The sequence below is a fragment of the Rhea pennata genome, chromosome 5, assembly GCF_028389875.1.
Source record: "Rhea pennata isolate bPtePen1 chromosome 5, bPtePen1.pri, whole genome shotgun sequence".
In the NCBI taxonomy this organism is placed as follows: domain Eukaryota; kingdom Metazoa; phylum Chordata; class Aves; order Rheiformes; family Rheidae; genus Rhea; species Rhea pennata.
This window is the reverse complement of record NC_084667.1, coordinates 60,620,423-60,637,760: the sequence shown is the minus strand read 5'-3', so window position 1 is coordinate 60,637,760 and position 17,338 is coordinate 60,620,423. Positions and strand designations below refer to the sequence as shown.

General features: G+C 40.6%; 1 protein-coding gene across 5 annotated transcripts in view; it reads left to right on the top strand.

The window, feature by feature from the left end:
• The window catches only part of AKT1 (AKT serine/threonine kinase 1), a 75,029-nt gene that overhangs the window by 34,220 nt on the left and 23,471 nt on the right, over positions 1–17,338 (top strand). For all 5 annotated transcript variants that reach the window (XM_062577083.1, XM_062577079.1, XM_062577081.1 and 2 more), the window contains 3 exons: positions 6,048–6,176; positions 12,855–12,966; positions 16,035–16,182. In XM_062577083.1, the coding sequence (XP_062433067.1) occupies positions 6,048–6,176; positions 12,855–12,966; positions 16,035–16,182 (389 nt within the window). The remainder of the gene's footprint in view (positions 1–6,047; positions 6,177–12,854; positions 12,967–16,034; positions 16,183–17,338) is intronic.

Here is a 17,338-nt window from a genome sequence, read left to right as displayed (position 1 = left end):
AACCTGTTGGCAGGAACGTCAATCACTGTCAGGCGGGCCGCCGTGGGCCTCGAGACGCGACGCGTACCGCTCCGCAGCCGCGCCGAAAGCGAGCGAGAATAAAGCCGGGAGCGGGTTTGCCGGACGCCGAATTAGCTCGTTGTGACAGACGGCGGGCTCCGGACGCGGGCTGCGAAAGGCGCCGAGGCGGGCGAAGGCGCCGCGCGCCGGGCCGGGGCAGACGGGCTGCTGACTCCGGCTTGACCTCCGCGTCGGGGAGCCCCCCGGGCCGCGGTGGGAGCCGCCTCATTGAGATGCAGGGCACGGGCGGCCCGGCCGCAGCTGTACGCTGGAGGCGCGGGCTGCGAGCGCGTCCAGGGCCGCGCCGACAGCGCAATCAAAGAGCCTGGCCCCCTTCTGTACTCCGCTGAATAGACAGGCAAAGCAGAGGTCCTCCTCTCCCAGCCAGCGCGCTGGGAAGGACATTAGCATACTCTTTTTCTTTTCCCTCTCCCCCAGCTACCTAAAACCTGGCACTGGTTTTAAATATCTCGTTTTGACAGTGTGCGGAGGGAAGAGAAGGGGGTTGCACCAACTCTATAGATGCATGTACAGGAAAAATATTTGAATTCAGATCTCTTTGTTTTTTTGAATCACCTTGGACTCTTTTAATTGCTTAGTATCAAGTATTTATGATATGAATTTAGCTCACTGTGTTTGTGTTTGTATTTTCTTTTCTTTTTTTCGTTCTTTTTTTCCCCTTCATCTGTTTTGCTTTCGGCTGGTTTGAGTGGCCAGTTACAATATTTACTGAAATGGCAGAAACTAACTGCAAGTCCCCGTTCCGTTCTCCAGGCGGGCCAACACGTGCGAGATGGGAGCATCCAAAAGCTCCGCGTCTTTAAGGAAGCTGGCATCTATTTTGCCGAAACCTTATTAGGCAGGCAGGATGCAGACCACTTCTCGCTGCCAGTGAAGTTTGCGAAATGAGTCACGCCGCCCTTAGCCAGGGGAGCGCTCACCCCGCAGTCGGCATAACGTTCGTGCTTCGCTCGGGTGGCAAAGTGCCGCACCGTCAAGGAATGCGGCGCCTTTCCCGAGCGCGTGGGAACGCGACGGAGCCTTGCGTAACTGAAAGGCTCTAATATTTGGAGCGTTAACTTCAGTCGTAATTAACAGTGCTACTTTTGATGCTGAAAGTATACTACTTTATCCGTAGAATTGAGGTAGCTACTTGAGCACTTGTGATATAACTGAGACCTTGTTTTCACCCAGTGCTCCTGGGCTTGTTCTAGTTGCTTTGGGATGTGAGAAAGTTAATAGCTGGGCTAGACCTTTTGGAAACGATCAGGGATATCACTGGATACTTGCTTGGTTAACCTAATGATATTTTTTTTCTATTAAACCATTTGTATATATGAGTTGATTTAAAAAGAAATAAGTAAAGACTTCTTAAATATAGTCTGTTCTGAATTAAAGGGTGTGGTGTTGGCTCCGAACGAGCTTGATGCAGCAACAAGCATGCAGCAGTTGGTAAATAAAGATGGATTTTCTTTTGTTCTGCTGGTGCTTGCTGCTCATTATTCTCCACTTATCCCGTAAGCTTCCCAGGGAGTGGCAGCTGTTTCTGATGTTAGACACTCTATCAGTGGTAGACAGCTCCAGATTCGGTGAGACACTGTTGTGGAGAGAAGAAAATAACCTAACCCTGCACTATTGTAAATCCTCAGCAGAATTAACTTTTTATGAACCAAGAGAGCTTTATGTTTAACTTTCAGAAATACTCAGATGTAAGCGTGCTTTGCACCACGTCTTGTTGTGGAAAGCTTTTTTGGCATGAGATGGATTTACATTTTAAGTGTATATTAAGTATTGTAATGTGCAGTGTGGGGGCAGATACAAGGCAATAAAGTGAAATCAGTCTGTAACAATCTTCCGTTTGCAGATATGTACAGTTTGGGAGTTTTTGCAATTTGAAAATTGCTTTGAGTAAATAGAATGGTGCATAAAGATTTTAAATAATAAAGCTAGCAAGTTCAGAGGAATCTATTTGATGCTAGAGTTTTATACGTAGGATTTATAACCCATGCTCTTGCTTTTTTGTCTCTGCAGTGTTAGCATTCTGTTACTGAAAACAAAGAAAGCTCTGCCAGGGCATTACACAAGCAATGAATCACAGAGGAAAAAATGTTTTGCTTTGTAAATTGTTCAGTTTTCTGTGGTGCATCATCATCATCATTATTTTTACTGTTGTCTAATGGAATCACCACACATGCGTGCACTTACTGTACTTCACGAATTTCTTGTAGTGAGACTACCTAACTAATGTTATCAGTGACTCTAGCTAACTTGTTTATGAGTCTTAAAAACAGTACTGCAACAAGAACAAAAACCAGGACAGAAATCAAAACAGCTCAGTTCACTCTTCAGGCTTTGACAGCTTACGGAGGAAGGAAAAGGTGTTAACGTTTTTCAATCAACTTTGTCCCAGCAGTTCCATGCACTTACATTTTTGTCTGCGTTGACAAATCTGTTGTCTGCCTAAAATACTCAGATTTGCTGCCATGATCAATTTGTTGCTCCTCACAGGTTGTAGAAAGTTTGTGGTGTTTTAGCAGTTGATAGCGCCAGCCATGAGACTCTGCGCCTTGTACGTTTTCCTCAAGACTATTGGCAAATCTGTGTTTCAGGATCTCTGAAGAGGAATGATAGTTTGCTTAGGCTTGACTATAAAGATAAACTTGCCGATTATCTGATTGGGCAGTCGCAGGCAAGGCAGTGTCATGCCAGTTTGCTGCAAGATTTAGAAGTGTAACCTTAGAGTGTGTTATATAATACACTTATGCCATAGATGCTGTGGTGTGCCTTATACTGCTGCAGACCATTGATTCATGGGTGCTGGTGTCCTCTGTAAGAGCAATTATCGATAGATTAGATTAGATAGATTATCAGTTCTTATGATTCATTAAGCTCCAGAGATGTGGAAAAAGAAGTTTAAAACTTTTTTTTTTACTAATTTCAATTTAACAGGGTGGATGAGGAGTCAGAACCAGCTATAGTGATGAATAGGTAAAGGTCCATGTAAAATGGTGCGATAGCAATGAAATCATTATGTATGTGTATGTGGGTTGTTTTTTTTTCCCATGTAGAGAGGGTGAATGGTGAATGCAGGCAAGTATGGAGGAGGGTGCCACAGATATGCATTACACAATTTTGAATACCATGTGATTAATCCTACTAGATGCTGTGTATGTAACAAACAGAAACAGATCAGTGGAATAAAGCTGTAAGAAAATGAGTCAAACATAAGCATCTAATAAAATATAAAATAGGTAAAGGAGATGAGTCTCTTGTGACAGTTCAGTGTAACTTTGTGTTAAGTCATGCATGCTTCAGTGAAAACAATAATCACATAGTAATTGCAGACTGTGTTTTTTTTTAAAAAAGTGAATGTCTCCTATGTAAATACCATTTGGGAAGACTTGTAGATAAGGGAGTAAAGAAAACCGAAACCACAACTTTTTTCTCCTCTTCCCATCCAATCTGGCTTCACCCATAAACATGGGTGCAGGAAGGAGCGTAAGATGTTTCTGCTCACTTGAGACCTAGGGTGGGTTAATTTTACGTTTAGTTTGTGAGATAAGGTAGTTTGTTCACCCTCTGAAGGCGTTTTCAGGCTATGCTGATATAGATTAGCTGTTGCCATGTTTCTTTTATGAAAGAGAAGAAAAGCGCCAGCATACTGGGTATGTAATAGGTACGTTCCAAAATCACGATAGTCCGGCGGCTGCCTGCCTCGGTCTGTGTGCCTGGCAAACCTCTCCAGCAAGAGCAAGACAGAGTGTGCTAGGTAATTTCTTACCCCTGTAGCTACAGCTGTGGTGTAATGAGATTGGAATAATCTCACTGGTCTGGCAACTTAAATGTGAAAAGCTTCGTAATCCGTTACTGAGCCCAGAAAGTTATCAGCTTTTAATTAAGGTCAGATTTTTTTTTTAAAAAAAAAAAAAAAAAACTTCTTGATTTATTGCCTTATTTTGTGAATGTTAAGTCATGACAGCTATATGCGAGTTCCTCTGAAATCCCTAAAACGTTTATCATTTCTGTAAGCTTCTTGCAGGTAGGTGCAACGCCTAACCTGCCACTGGAATAGACTTAAAACAAAAACTAATTTGTGTGCATGCCTTTTCTTTCATCTTTCTTTTTTCTGTGTAGCAATGCTTTGCTGCTCTGCCAGTGCAAATAGCAGCCATGTATGCAGAAAACATCTATTTCAAGTATACCAGTGCAGCCTTTATGTGAATCTCCCCTCCCTTCCCCGTAGTTTCTTGCTTTAGAATAAAAAGTTAAAAGTGTAGCAAGGGCTAAACAGGGGAAGGTGTAGGTAAGGGGGTGTGCACACGTGGGCCTGTGGAGTGGAAGTTGGGGTTGTGTGGACTTCTGTTTACATGAGCAAAAAGGACGAGCGTGAGCAGAGGGCAGAAATGACGTGGCTGGTGCACGAAGCAGGTTGAAGCTGTGCTGCAGGAGAGGTGGTCTGTGGGGAGAGGCGCAGCAGCTGCAGGGGGGTTGCTGGGGCAGGAGCCATCTCGCCGGCAGAGAAGGCATCCCCGGAGGAAAGGAGCAGCAGGAGAAGGGGTGCGTGTGGGGCCCTGGAGAACGGAGGCAATGCCAGAAGGCTGCCTTAGCCCATAAATCATGGGAGTCTTGTCTCTTCACCACTCTTGTTGGAAGAGCCTGCTGCCAGCCTGAGCCACCATGAGTGCTGGATGCCAGACCCATCAGTGCTCTCGGGCAAGTCCTCGGGCCTGCCCTTTCTGTACAGAGTGGAAGGGAACGTGGTTTCTAGGCTGGCTCTCACCTGCTCCCTTGTCCTCTCCCTGATGGCAATTAAACAAGAAAAGCAAACACAAAACCCTATCAGAGGGTGTAGCTCCTGCGCAGCTCTGGGTACTTCGTAGAGACCTCTTCACCATCTAATTTCATTATTATAATTTTTTAATCAGTTACTAGTGGATAGGAGCAAAGCTCTGGGGAGTGAGGTTGATACCTTGACTTGAGTAGCCCCTGACTGTGGCTTCCATGATGCAGCACAACAGAATTGTTTTTGGTAGGGCCTAGAGGCCCAATTTCATATTGTGTGAGGGTCTAGAGAGACTGACTAAAAAGATGAAAACATGGGTGAAGAGCAAGGGGGAGGTTGAGGCACACCAACCTGTGCAGAGTCACCTGGAAGAGCCCCAGGTTGGACCCGTATCTTCTGTCCTTGATGAGTAAATCCAGTAAATAACAGGTTTTGATCTATTCTTTTTATTCTGCTGCTGGAGACTTTGAAAGTGGCTGTAATCTCGTTATGTGACTGTTACCTACACAGAAATACTCAGATGAGCAGTAGCGTGGTGTGATCAAGGGATGCTTTCTTCAAAAAGAAAGGTGTTTTTCAGAATAGATGGTCGATTTAATCTTTCTAGTGGCTCTACATCATCCAATATTTTCCACTTTGTATTGTGATATATCATCTCATGTTTCATGCTTGAGATGTTGTGAGAGGAGTGAGTGATGTTATGTAACTTATGCAGAGAATTATCTTTTTTATGTTCTAAAAGTGACTGTTGGTTTGATAAAGCAGTTGACTAATTAGTAAATTACCCATTGTTGTTTAAAATACTTGCGCTGCAAAATGTAAATGAAAAAAATTTCTCCACTTGTCAGTATGAAAAATGACAATAGCAAAAATAATACATAGGACATCTGCTCTGATTTTTTTTTAAATTTTAAAATGCATTTAAGGCAGATGTTGCAGAATTGGAATGGAAATAGGAATAGATAGCAAAACAAAACATAGCTGTTTACCTTTTATGAAGTCCCATTTTTATGGTTAACATCACTAGCAATATCCAACTCAGTTTCTGTATTTTTCTATTGTTTGTATCAGAATGGACTGAAAGTCCTTAAAAGCGCTGCTAAGTCAGGATGATGTGTAGTTTCAATGTTTAAGAGTCCTTATTGGGAAGTCTGTGTTTTGGGGTGTTTTCTGATGATCCCCTTTGCCTGTTCTTTTTTCCCAGGAGAATACATAAAGACATGGAGGCCACGGTATTTTCTTTTAAAGAATGATGGCACGTTCATTGGTTACAAGGAACGACCACAGGATGTTGACCAACGGGAGTCGCCTTTAAATAACTTCTCAGTAGCTCGTAAGTGTTTTTAAATGTGCTCCCTCATCTGGTTTGGGGGTTGATGTCGTCTTGTGATGTAGCACTGGTAAGCAGCATCAGTACCATTCAAATCTGCCCAAAACAGGCAGTCCTGTTCAGTCCTGAAATGCTTCTTTTTTTCCCTTAATTTGAGATGATTTAAAAAAAAAAAAATCCTGTTTCAGTAATGAATGTAGGTTTGATGTATGGATACTCAATCTGTGTCTGTTTCTTTACAGTTTGCTGTTGATTTACTGTTTCTGGTTATAGAATAAAATGGATTTATTGATATTTTCTATATCTGTTTTTCAGCAAGTTGCTTTAAAGTGAAAATTGACCCAAATAAATGTCTCAGTACTTGGCAGGTAGACACTGCCTAAATGTTTCAGCCTCTGTTCTGCCATCAGGTCTGGATTCAAGTGGCATTAACATAGATCAGTCATCTGTTAAAGAGAACGTGGATTGAGCACTGGATAAAACACACTCAGTTTTTCTTAATTTTGAAAACAAATCTATTTTTCTTCTATCAGAGCCAACAAAGTGTTTGGAAGTAATAAAATCATCTAACCTCTGCACTCTTTCCTATGCAGGCATTTCTGACTGCTCAGGTGCCACAGCACAGCATGTAATAGAAGAACTTGAAGAGAATTTCCTTTTCTTGCTCATGTTTTTAACCTTTCCCTGTATCCTTCCAGCCTTTATTTTCTCCTGTTCTTAATCTTTCCTGTCTCATGATCTGCCTGTGTCTCGTCCCACCACTTAAAAATAGATCATTGTGGCACCTATTATTAACAATGATCTGTTCTGTGTTCCTGATGACTAGTGGAAGGGAAGTTTCTGCAGTGAGAAGTGTAGGGGGCTTTCCTTCTTCATGACAGGGCAGTTTGTAATATGTGGGGTTTGTCTTCAAATTTGACCTTTTAAACAGTTATATTTTGGAACACTTTGTGCCTGGAAAAGGGCAGAGTAGCCTGAGGAATAAATGCAGATCTTCATTTTTACCTGGTGGCATCAATACCTGTGCATCCCAATATATGTGCTTATTTTTTTTAAATAAAGTTTTAATACTAACTGATGATAGGAATAAATAATGGCATTCTGTACTGATGGCAACGGTATGTCCAAGAACGCTTTGGGGATTTTTATCTCAAACTATTTTAGAGAGAAAATTGATGTAGTAGGTGCACCTCAGTAATGACATGGTACTTTTCTCTTTAGACTGTTATCTCCTTACAGGTCAAGAAAGTAAAGAAAAGCAACAGGAAGGCATTAATTCATTGACAGTCTTTAAAAGCATTTGGTCTGTAGCCAGAGGCTTTTAACAAATGCACTTTTTGCAGGACAGTTTCATTCTGTTGATGCTATCTGCATTACTTAAAGAAGTTATTTACTGCAGCTCGGTGCTAAGGAATAAAAAAGGGTGTGTTCCCTTCTCTTTGTCCAGGTTGCTTTCAGAAAGGGTTAACTTAAATTTATTTTTCACAACAGGAATATGCTGCTTTTTTGGCAAATTGAGCCTGTCAGCCTTGGCATTTATATATAAACAAGTTGTTACCATGGTATCAGAGCATCGTCAAGAAAGATGAGACACGTGCCCCTACAATAAGGTGTAGCCCACATAAGTGGGACTGTGGGGAAAGCAGTAGGTGGGAGGATGTTCTTAGTTAGCAGTGACTCTTACCTGGCAATCCAGTTGTAGTGGCAGGGCTGGAGGACCTTGAAGATTATGGGGAAGGCCTCCTTGCTGGAAGTTGCTATAGTGGTTTTGGTCTCACTGCAGCAACTATTGTCTCACTAGGATTTAATTTTTCATGTAGGCACTGGCACGCAGTGCTGATAGTGTCAGTGTGGCTCCCTTCTAGTTACCCTTCCCAGTGTATCATTGGATTTGTTTTGCACCGCGACTTTCCCCTTTGAACTTGCTCGCCTTGTACTTTCTCTTGAGTTAACTTGTTGAGTTAGCGTGAGTTAACTCGAGCATCTCTGGAGGAACAGGCCAGGATGCAGTTTTCACACTATAGACAAAGCCTGCAGAAGGCAGCTGCCAGCAAAAGTGGGGGTGGATTTTGCTTTAATGCTTTGTAAAAATTCATCACTTTTTTTTTCATGTGACCATGGAAGCCCTGACTTTTTTGTTAATTAGTGAACTAGATTTTTTTAATGAGATGGCAGGCTGTCTCTGTCAGTCTGTGCTTTGGAAGTGGTCCCGTGCTTCTGTGTAAAATCTTTACCCTCTTCTGCTGTTTTTTTTTTTTTTTTTAAAGTAGTTTTTTGTCATTGCAAGTGGAAGTGTGTGGTTTTGTATGTGTAATTTTTTTTTCCCATGACTGGTGAACTATTTTTGACTATTTTTTGCTTGCAGTGTTGCATTCATGTTAAGTGTCTTTGCCAACTGATGAAAGGTAGGAATACTCATTTGAGGAGAAAATGTTGAAAGAAGGTGGCATTAGCTAATGATGTTTTGTCTTTTTCTCTTAGTCTCTTCTTTATCTGAAACCAGCCTCTCCTTTCAATTTGTGATGGTTTTGCTATGTCTGTGAAAACTTGCTTAGAGAGCTCCCATGCTAGAGAGACTCAGTTTATTTTTAATACCTAATTTTCTATTTATAATAGCCAAACATCTGTCTGTAGCTCAGTGATATGTTTAAGGAGTTTATTTTCCCCAGAAGTTACCTATTGGTGTTTTTACTGCTTTGTGTTTTCTCCTTAACCTCCAAAAGACAGTGCCTAAACTACTGAGTATCTGACTTTTTTGAGTCATATTTTTGTTCATGTTCTTTACTTCTCCACTAAGACAGAAGGAATAAGAGTCTGCACCTAAACAGTTATTTATGCCTCCCCCGCAGATAAATAACCAATGGAGCTTGTGCTGTAAATCTGTTAGATAAGCAGTATTCATACTGATTGTAATCTCAGAGTATCATGCATGCCTATCTACCAGGTTATAAACCCTTAAAACTATGTAGCTGAAAAAGGTAGTATACTTTGAAAAATGACCTGGAAAGAAAGCTCATCCCCCTTAGAAAGAAGGGATTATTTCTCCCACTGTCAAAAAAGAAGGTAGACTGTAGTGATTTGGTTGTGCAGCAGAAGACATAAATGCTCAGCAGCATGAGTGCTGCTTTTGGGGCAGGAACATGTATCTGTGGTCAAGCATTCATCTGGGCACAGGATGGTGAGATTGTAGTAGGCACGTTTTCTGTATCCCCTGCTCCAGGGGCCACATTAAACTCCAGGTCTGGGCTCCCATGTCTTCATATGTGCTGTGCTGAGATGTTTGGAGGGGGGAATCTGTTCAGTGGTGCTGGGAGAAAAACAGCATCTCTATGTAATATTCCTGTTTGCCATACCAAAGTTTCATTTATTCAACGTTCTTCTGGCCTAACTTGCCCTTTTTTTTTTTTTTTTTTTTTTCCCCTTCTCCTTCCTTAAAGAAACCAAAGCAGGAATGGGAAAAATTCTTCCTTGACATTATTGGTTTAAAGCGTGATGTCGTTATAAAGGGAGCAGAGTTTGACACTTTCATCGCGAGTAATCTGCCTTTTAGCTTAAGTGCTGGGGAAGCAAATATTGTGACATTTTAGAAAGTCACTGGGATAATACTGAGTGTCTCTCAAATACAAAATGGTAATTTACATTTGAATGCCTTGGTGTCTATTCCTGTTAGGAACAATTTCTCTGTCCTACTTACTTTAAAAGACCAAACGCCAGGAAAGAATCAAGAGGTTCTTTAGAGCAATTTAAATCATTTTTAACAGGCTGCTGTTTATAGTGCTTACTTTCTGGCAAGTGGGGAATACTTATGTTGGCATTTTGACAGGAAAGATTGTCTTCAAAGTGAGTAAGCGACCCTCAGCCCTTATGTGAAATGTGAGTGTTTTTATAGCAGAACCCCCACACTTGCCACGAATCAGACCGAATATTATTCAGAGTCTGGATTTGTGCTTTGCTTTAGTGGTGCATGTTGCCGTACATCGTTATAAAAGTTGAGTTTGGTGCCTTCTCTAGCTTGCCAGCTGAAAGAGCAAATAACAGAATTAAGCTTAAAAGTAAGAAAAAACCCTAATACTTCATAGTTTCTTTGGTTAAAAATCCATGAAATTAAATTATATATAAGGAGAACTTTGTGTGATAGCCTCAGACTTTGAAACTGGTGTGGCACAACGCTTTGGTAATGCAAGTTACTAAACAAGCCGTCTGTATTTCTTGATATGTGCTGTTATGATTGAGCAGGGTAATTAGACAGCATATTGTTCACTAAACAAAACACTTCTATGTGACATACTTGAATTATAGTGGTTATTAACTGCCAAATCTCTATTATTCATCTTGCTGTATGCCTTAAAGATTGCTGGATCAGCAAGCTTAGCAAATATCAATGGACAGCCCTGATTTAGGGGAAAAGTGGTGATATTTAATTGGTCCCCTTCTATGACTGGAAACACCTAGTGTGGTTTATTATGCTGAAATCCAATAGCTACAGTTCAAGATTAGCTAAATACCTGTACTGCTACTTCAAAATATTAATTCTGAGAGACTGAATGTGAATCTGAAGGTTGTTTTAAGAAAGCAAATCCCTCTCAATTTGTTTTTTCGTAATGTTGTGCTTTTTGATAAGTATAAGAAAACAGCTCTGGATCTGCATGAGATTAGAAATAGTTTGATTTTTCTTCTCTGAGGCCTCAGACGGAATCAGGATCGCTTATGGCTGCATTGGACAGATTCAGAGGACAGTCCCAGCCTTAACCTGGCATGTTAGGCAGACAAAAATAATAATAATAATTTTATATATATCAGTCTAGAACAGCAGCAAAGCTAAGGTGGTTGATCTCGGAGCACGACTTGGACCTCTTGAGTTAAGTTTCTCGGAGTCCAGCCTACTGGGCTGTGCCAGCTCACGCCACTGTGTTCAGCATTAATTGCCATTCTGCAAAAGATGATGGAGGTTCCTGGAGCACTGACTATGGTATGCTGAAAACATGGCTGCATCTTTTTGTCAAAGTTCTTTAACTTTGGTGAATAAGAGTGCTGTTTATCACACTAAAGCCTTTTCATGACTCATTAGTAAACTTTCTCTTATCTAATTGCAGTGCTTTTGGAGGATGCAATATAACCTCAGTGCACTATTAAAGAAAAATTAGATTTTCTTCTCATGGAAAATGCAAAGTTACTCATTGAAAAGCTTATAATTCGAGTAGCAAATGAGGCATGAAATATATTGCCAAAAGTACAGCACCCCAAAACACTGGCAGTAAATATTTTATCTTGCTGCTAATTAAGAGTCTGAATTTAAAACTGAGCACTCTGAATTTCCACAATAATAAAATTAACCTAACAATACTAGCGTAGCCTTAGTGATGTGTGCTGTTATTCTGGCTGCATTCCATTTTTCAACTTACACGATATGGAAAGTAGAGCATGTTTGTAGCTCTAGCAGTAAGCAGAAATTTCTCCTTGCCTTTATAGTGCCTATTTATTTGGCATTTACTTGTATCTGTTTACTTGGAAGGTGATTTAGAACTTGAAGACTAATAGCAAGCTTGTGGTTTCATTAACTGTAAGGAAAACATTTTAATGTAATAAAAAGAACATCTACTTATCTTTTTTTTTTTTCCTCCCCAGCTGCTTTGTTTCTGATTTTGATTTTCCTTTAATAGGAGCTATCTAATTAGTATTAAGAGTTTCTATTCATGTAATTCTGAAAAATGTGGTGTTTTGGCCTTTCAGTTATGATTCCACTGACTTTCTTTTGTTTTTCAGTTGTTCTGCTTTAGTATGACTAGTGGACCCTTAATCAGGTGCCTGTTTCAGGGCCAGATTTAAAGGGCAAATGCTCGTAATATCCTGTGAAGCTCAAACTAGTAGATGTGGCCTTAAAAATAAAACTAATTCTCTATTCATGAGACAGAATTTTTATGAAGAAACTTGTATTTTTGAATGTAGCCGAGAGACATTCAGGCTGTGATTTCTCAGATGAAGTGATCCATATTTCCGTAAAATTTGTTGGTTGTGTTTAAATCCTGGCAGTGATGTAAAGCGTTGGCTGCGTGTCTATCCAGCGTCCAACTGCTCGATGGCAGCTATCCAGGACACTTTGTGAACGGGGTCTTTTCTGGGGGTGTGCCTCTGCAGTTTGATGTTCCCTCTAGTGTTTGAGCACTGGAAATGCTCTCCTCCAGAGGCTGATCTTTTTGGTCATTTTGCAGTGCCCTGACATATCCTCTCTATCGACTCCTTCAGAGCCAAGGACAGGGTTTTATGTCAGTAAAAATCCAAAGGAGGAAAGGCAGAGGGTTGGCTTTAATTTCAGTGGATGTTATTGCCTCATTATCAGCTGACTTTGTCCATGTGCTTGGCTTGGGATGACCTTTGGAGTGGGGGACCTGTGTCGGAATGGCTTCTGTATCACCTCGCGTTACTACTTACCTTTCCAGGCCGATCAGCTGGGGAGCCTTCCTAAGCAGAATTTGATTTGAGTGCTGCTGCTGCTTAGATGACTATTTACCGAGCTATTTATTGGTTTCATCAACATACTAAATTGTCTCAAGTGTCCTAAAGAAGTACTTATGGAGATTTCTATGGCTGATTAATCACAACAGTTTGTTAGATAAGAATAAAGACAAATGATTATTTAAACCTGCTTATGTACCATGACTCTTTCTTCCTCGATTGTGGTAGAGTGCCAGCTGATGAAGACAGAACGACCTAAACCAAACACATTTATCATTAGATGCCTCCAGTGGACCACAGTAATTGAAAGAACGTTTCATGTGGAGACTCCAGAAGAGCGGTATGTTTCATTCATATTTAATATATAAACTAGTTGAGAAAGCAGCTGCAAGTGTTCAGCATTAATAGCAGGTTCTTTCCTGAAGGTCTTATTTATCGGGTGATGGAGGTCTAGACTGAAAAATGACAAATAATTTGAGCATCTTAGTTTTCATGCCTGTTCTAGTATAAAAGACACCTTATAAAGGGGGCTGGCTTTTCAGAGGGTGAGGTTGGAATGGTATTTGGAAATGAAATGCTGTTAGGTTGGGTGTCCAAAAAGGCAGGTGCATCTGTGTACCAGCAAACAGGTAGTTATTTCTGGAAACCTAGGGTTTGTTTCCCATTGGAAATATTGCAGTATATGAAATGGAGGGTTTCTGACCTGAGAATTCCTGGAAGGGTGATTTAAAGTGAAAGAAACATTTAGGCAAAGTTGAGTTATATCAAAATACTGACCTTTTAAAGTCTTTTTAGATACTTTCTTTTTTTTTTTTTAAGGAAAATGTTAGTTGTTTCATTGCTGATTGCTAATGTTTTATGCAAATTAGATAATATAGGTGATACTTATCTGCTGCAGGTGCAGATTTCTATTTCAGCTGGTAGGAAACAAAGCTAAGAGCATGCATCCTGTGCTCTTGTCATTGGAGAATTGATCTCTTTCCTCCTGAGAGAAGAGTTTTCTAGCACAGCTATTCTACAACTATAGCCTATTTAAATATTTACTTGCTCTTCAGGAACTGCACTTAAATTATTCCAGTATCATTGCCCTCGGGGAAGGGGTATTTAAAACCCTTGTCCTCCATGCATATGATATTGGCACATACTTTTAAGATCAGCAAATTCTAACTAGTGTTCTTTATGGGTTTCTTACTTAGCCTTTTCATGCACTGATTTAAAGAAGATTCCTGTTTATTGCTTTTGATTCTGTTACAGTGTTCAGAAGAAGATGAAATCAAGTTAAAAGGAAAGAAAAAAAGCTTGATTCTTGTTTCATGTAGTAGCTTTGTGGTCAGTGACCCTAAAGGGAGTGAATAACAATTTCTACTTGGGGGAAGATTGTATTTCAGTTTTTTTTTTTTTTTTCTTTTCTTTTCTAGCAAATTAAGTCAGCTCCATGACACTTCAGGGCTTGGAGTGTTAGTCACCTCTGTTGTGTGCACTTGGGACACAAACTCTGAGGGTGAAATACTGGTCCCTCAGAAATCAAACATATTGACTTCCAGGGAACCAAGGTCTCAACCAAGTCAGTAACAAATCTAAAAAGAGATAAGAAGGTAGATGCATGCTTTTGGTTTTAAAGAACAGAGAAAACTAAACTTGTTCTCTGAGAGAAATAGAGAAATACAAATTCTGAATACTAAAAATGACCAGAACACAAAAGAATGTGTTCATAGTGTTGAGCAAAAGGTCTCTGGGGAACTTGAGGAGGATGTTCAAAACTGTTATTAGGTTTATAAACATGATCTGCATCCCCTTGCTGCAGCAGACAGGGCTGCATAGTGTATGTTGACTAGCCTTCCCCAAGCAGTGAACCTTAGCTAAAGAAAATGAATAGAGTGAATGGATTCTTCTAACCCAAGACCAGTAATTCTACGTTGCTGACTTTCTCCCACCTTGGAGATAAGCTGGAGGGAATTTTCCCTAGATATGTTTTGTGTCCTTAGTACAGAAGTAAATAGTGCATTATTCAGAAAATACTCAAAATAAAAAATGCATAGACCGTGAAAGGCTCTCCGTGTAATTGTTGTAGTTCTTATTAGGATGTTGTCAGGTACTTTTTCCCCTGGACTTTGCTTCCTCTGTGGAATGCTTCACTTCTTCCACCCATCTGAAATTGAAATTCAAGTAGTCAGTTTTCATTTTGTTTTTTAAAGCTAATGAATCAATGGGATATATCCTCAAATGTACACCTCTCTCACAGCTGTTTGCTACATAGTTCTACTTTCATAGAACCATTGAAAAATTTGACATTGATTATGATGGCATGGCTTCCACAGTACTTTGCAGATTGTGCTTGGACTTACTCAGCATTGACTACTTCTTTTTCTGATATAGTCACAAATTTACCTGGGATGTTGTTGGGAGCAGAGTTTAACCAGTGTCCAAATCTATTACTGAAATCGTATCCTGTTCCCTACAGATACCAAAGACAGCAGAACATGTTAAATTGACATTGTCCATAGAACATCCATTCAGCCTCTGTAGACTTTAAAACTATTTCCCAAACTCTGTAAGCCCTTGTGAATTGGATGATAGTTTTGTTTGATAGGTTTGCGGTGAAATGAAGTGAGTGGTTTCCGAAGGTGTGAAATTCCCCAAAGCACACTTCCTCTCGAGTAGAAGTAGTTTCCATAGAAGTAGAGGGGGGAAGGGGGCTTATATTAAAACACTCGTTGCTGAAACAGCTGTAGAAACGTTCTTGTGACCAAGACCTGTGCTTAAAAATAAAGTCTCTGAGAAGTAAGTGAAAGGAGAGTAATGAAGAAATTGCCTCTATTTTTGCTAACATCTTGCTAAACTAAACTAAAGTATACAAGAATTACTGTACTTCTGTCATCCTCTCTACAGCAGAGGAGTAGCCTAAGAATCCTGGACATTAATACTGTATCCTAGAACACCTTTTACCATTGATTTGGGGTGTGGGGGGTGAGGTGGCATAGGGCCCCCAGCAATTGCGTATTTGTTTCATCCCATATAGAATAGGAGAAATTGTGTACTTTGTGCTGCATGGGATGTCCATTTGCTTTTTGGTTTTGGCAAGTCTACTTTTGTTTTCTAAGTCTCCTTATCACTAAATCATATCTTGACTTAAAGACTGATGGCATATTAGAAATCTCATTTGCTGAAGAGCCTTATATTGTATTTGGGTTGTGGGGACTGTGTTGTTTCTGGTATGATTAATAAAGATATATGTTAAAAGTACTCTCAAATGTGCATTTTTACAATGCTTGAAAATGCATGGAATTCAGCATATGTTGGATTGGTGTATCTGAGAACACTGGTTGCTCTGTATTCCTTGGTGACTCTTGCCATGGCAGATGGTAATCTGAAGTCACAAGTAACATGTCATTGCTTGTATTTTACCAGGGAAGAATGGACAAAAGCCATCCAAACTGTAGCAGACAACCTCAAGAAACAGGAGGAAGAGATGATGGATTTTAGATCTGGCTCTCCTAGTGATAATTCAGGTGCTGAAGAAATGGAAGTTTCTATGACAAAGCCAAAACACAAAGTGGTAAGTGAGCATAGCAGGAATAACAATACTTTTTTGGCTCTTCTTGAACGTAGACAAGATGAGCCATCAAGGCAAATCTGTTCCCATAACAGTGATACAGTTGGCTGTAGTTGGAAGTTGTGGATGTAGCAATTGGCCAAGCAGGGAGCATGCAAAGCCTGACTGGGTCCACCAGAGTTTGAGCTCGGATGTACTCCATAGGTTTCAAGGCCTCATGTCTGGAAGTGATTTTTCTGTGGTATGGTGCCTGAAATCGTAGCTCCTGCTGGACTGTGTGACTGTGTAAGCTCCTGTTCTGTGTGCTGTACTCTCACAGGCTGGTACAAAGACTTTCCAGTGAATTTGCAGGACTTGGGGTGGGTCCAGTAGATTCAACCACTCTGGATTAAAGGCCTGGACTGGCTCCCAGACAGCCTGTGGGGTGCCTATCAACCATGTCCCTACAGCTTAGGTTATTGCATCAGGCACAGCACTGACTGAATGCACAGAGCCAGCTCAGAAATGGCCTTGTGTGCAAGGAGTATGTGCCAGAGCTGATCTTTGCTCCATGGAGCCCATTTAGGTATCTCTCTTCAACCTCCCTTCCCTTCTCTCCCTTCTGTCAGTATCAAGTTTCAATTTTTTCAAAGCATTCCTGTTTGCTTTTCTGATAAAGAATTGATCGTATTTGCCTGGCAGAAGTTTCTGTGTCTGCAGATTATACCAAGGCAATTCTTCATCCTTATTTCAGCATTGTCGACCCCGTTTACTTCCCCAGGTTTGTTTCAGTTTTGGGAAAATCAATAAATTTTTAAAGAGGAAAAAAAAATCCACCAGCGTCATTACTAAGAATGTGTGCCAGCCCACTTACCTGTCATTTGAATTGTAGCTGCCATTAGCCATTTGTATCTTTGGCCGAACAGATACCTGTAATCTCACTGAGTGGCTCGGTAGAAATTCAAGAATAGCCTCTTCAGGTTGGTCAGATACGGATATTCCTCTGAGACAGTGAGTGTCTCACTCTGGACATGAGTGAGGATAACAGAAATGATTGTTGTGGTCTTAAAATCAACTATATTGAACAATTAACAGAAGTGTCCTCAGCCAGCTCTAGGGAAAAATATGGAAAAAGTTTGCTATTGGAAGCATCTTTTAATTCCTCCCAAACAGAGGCTAG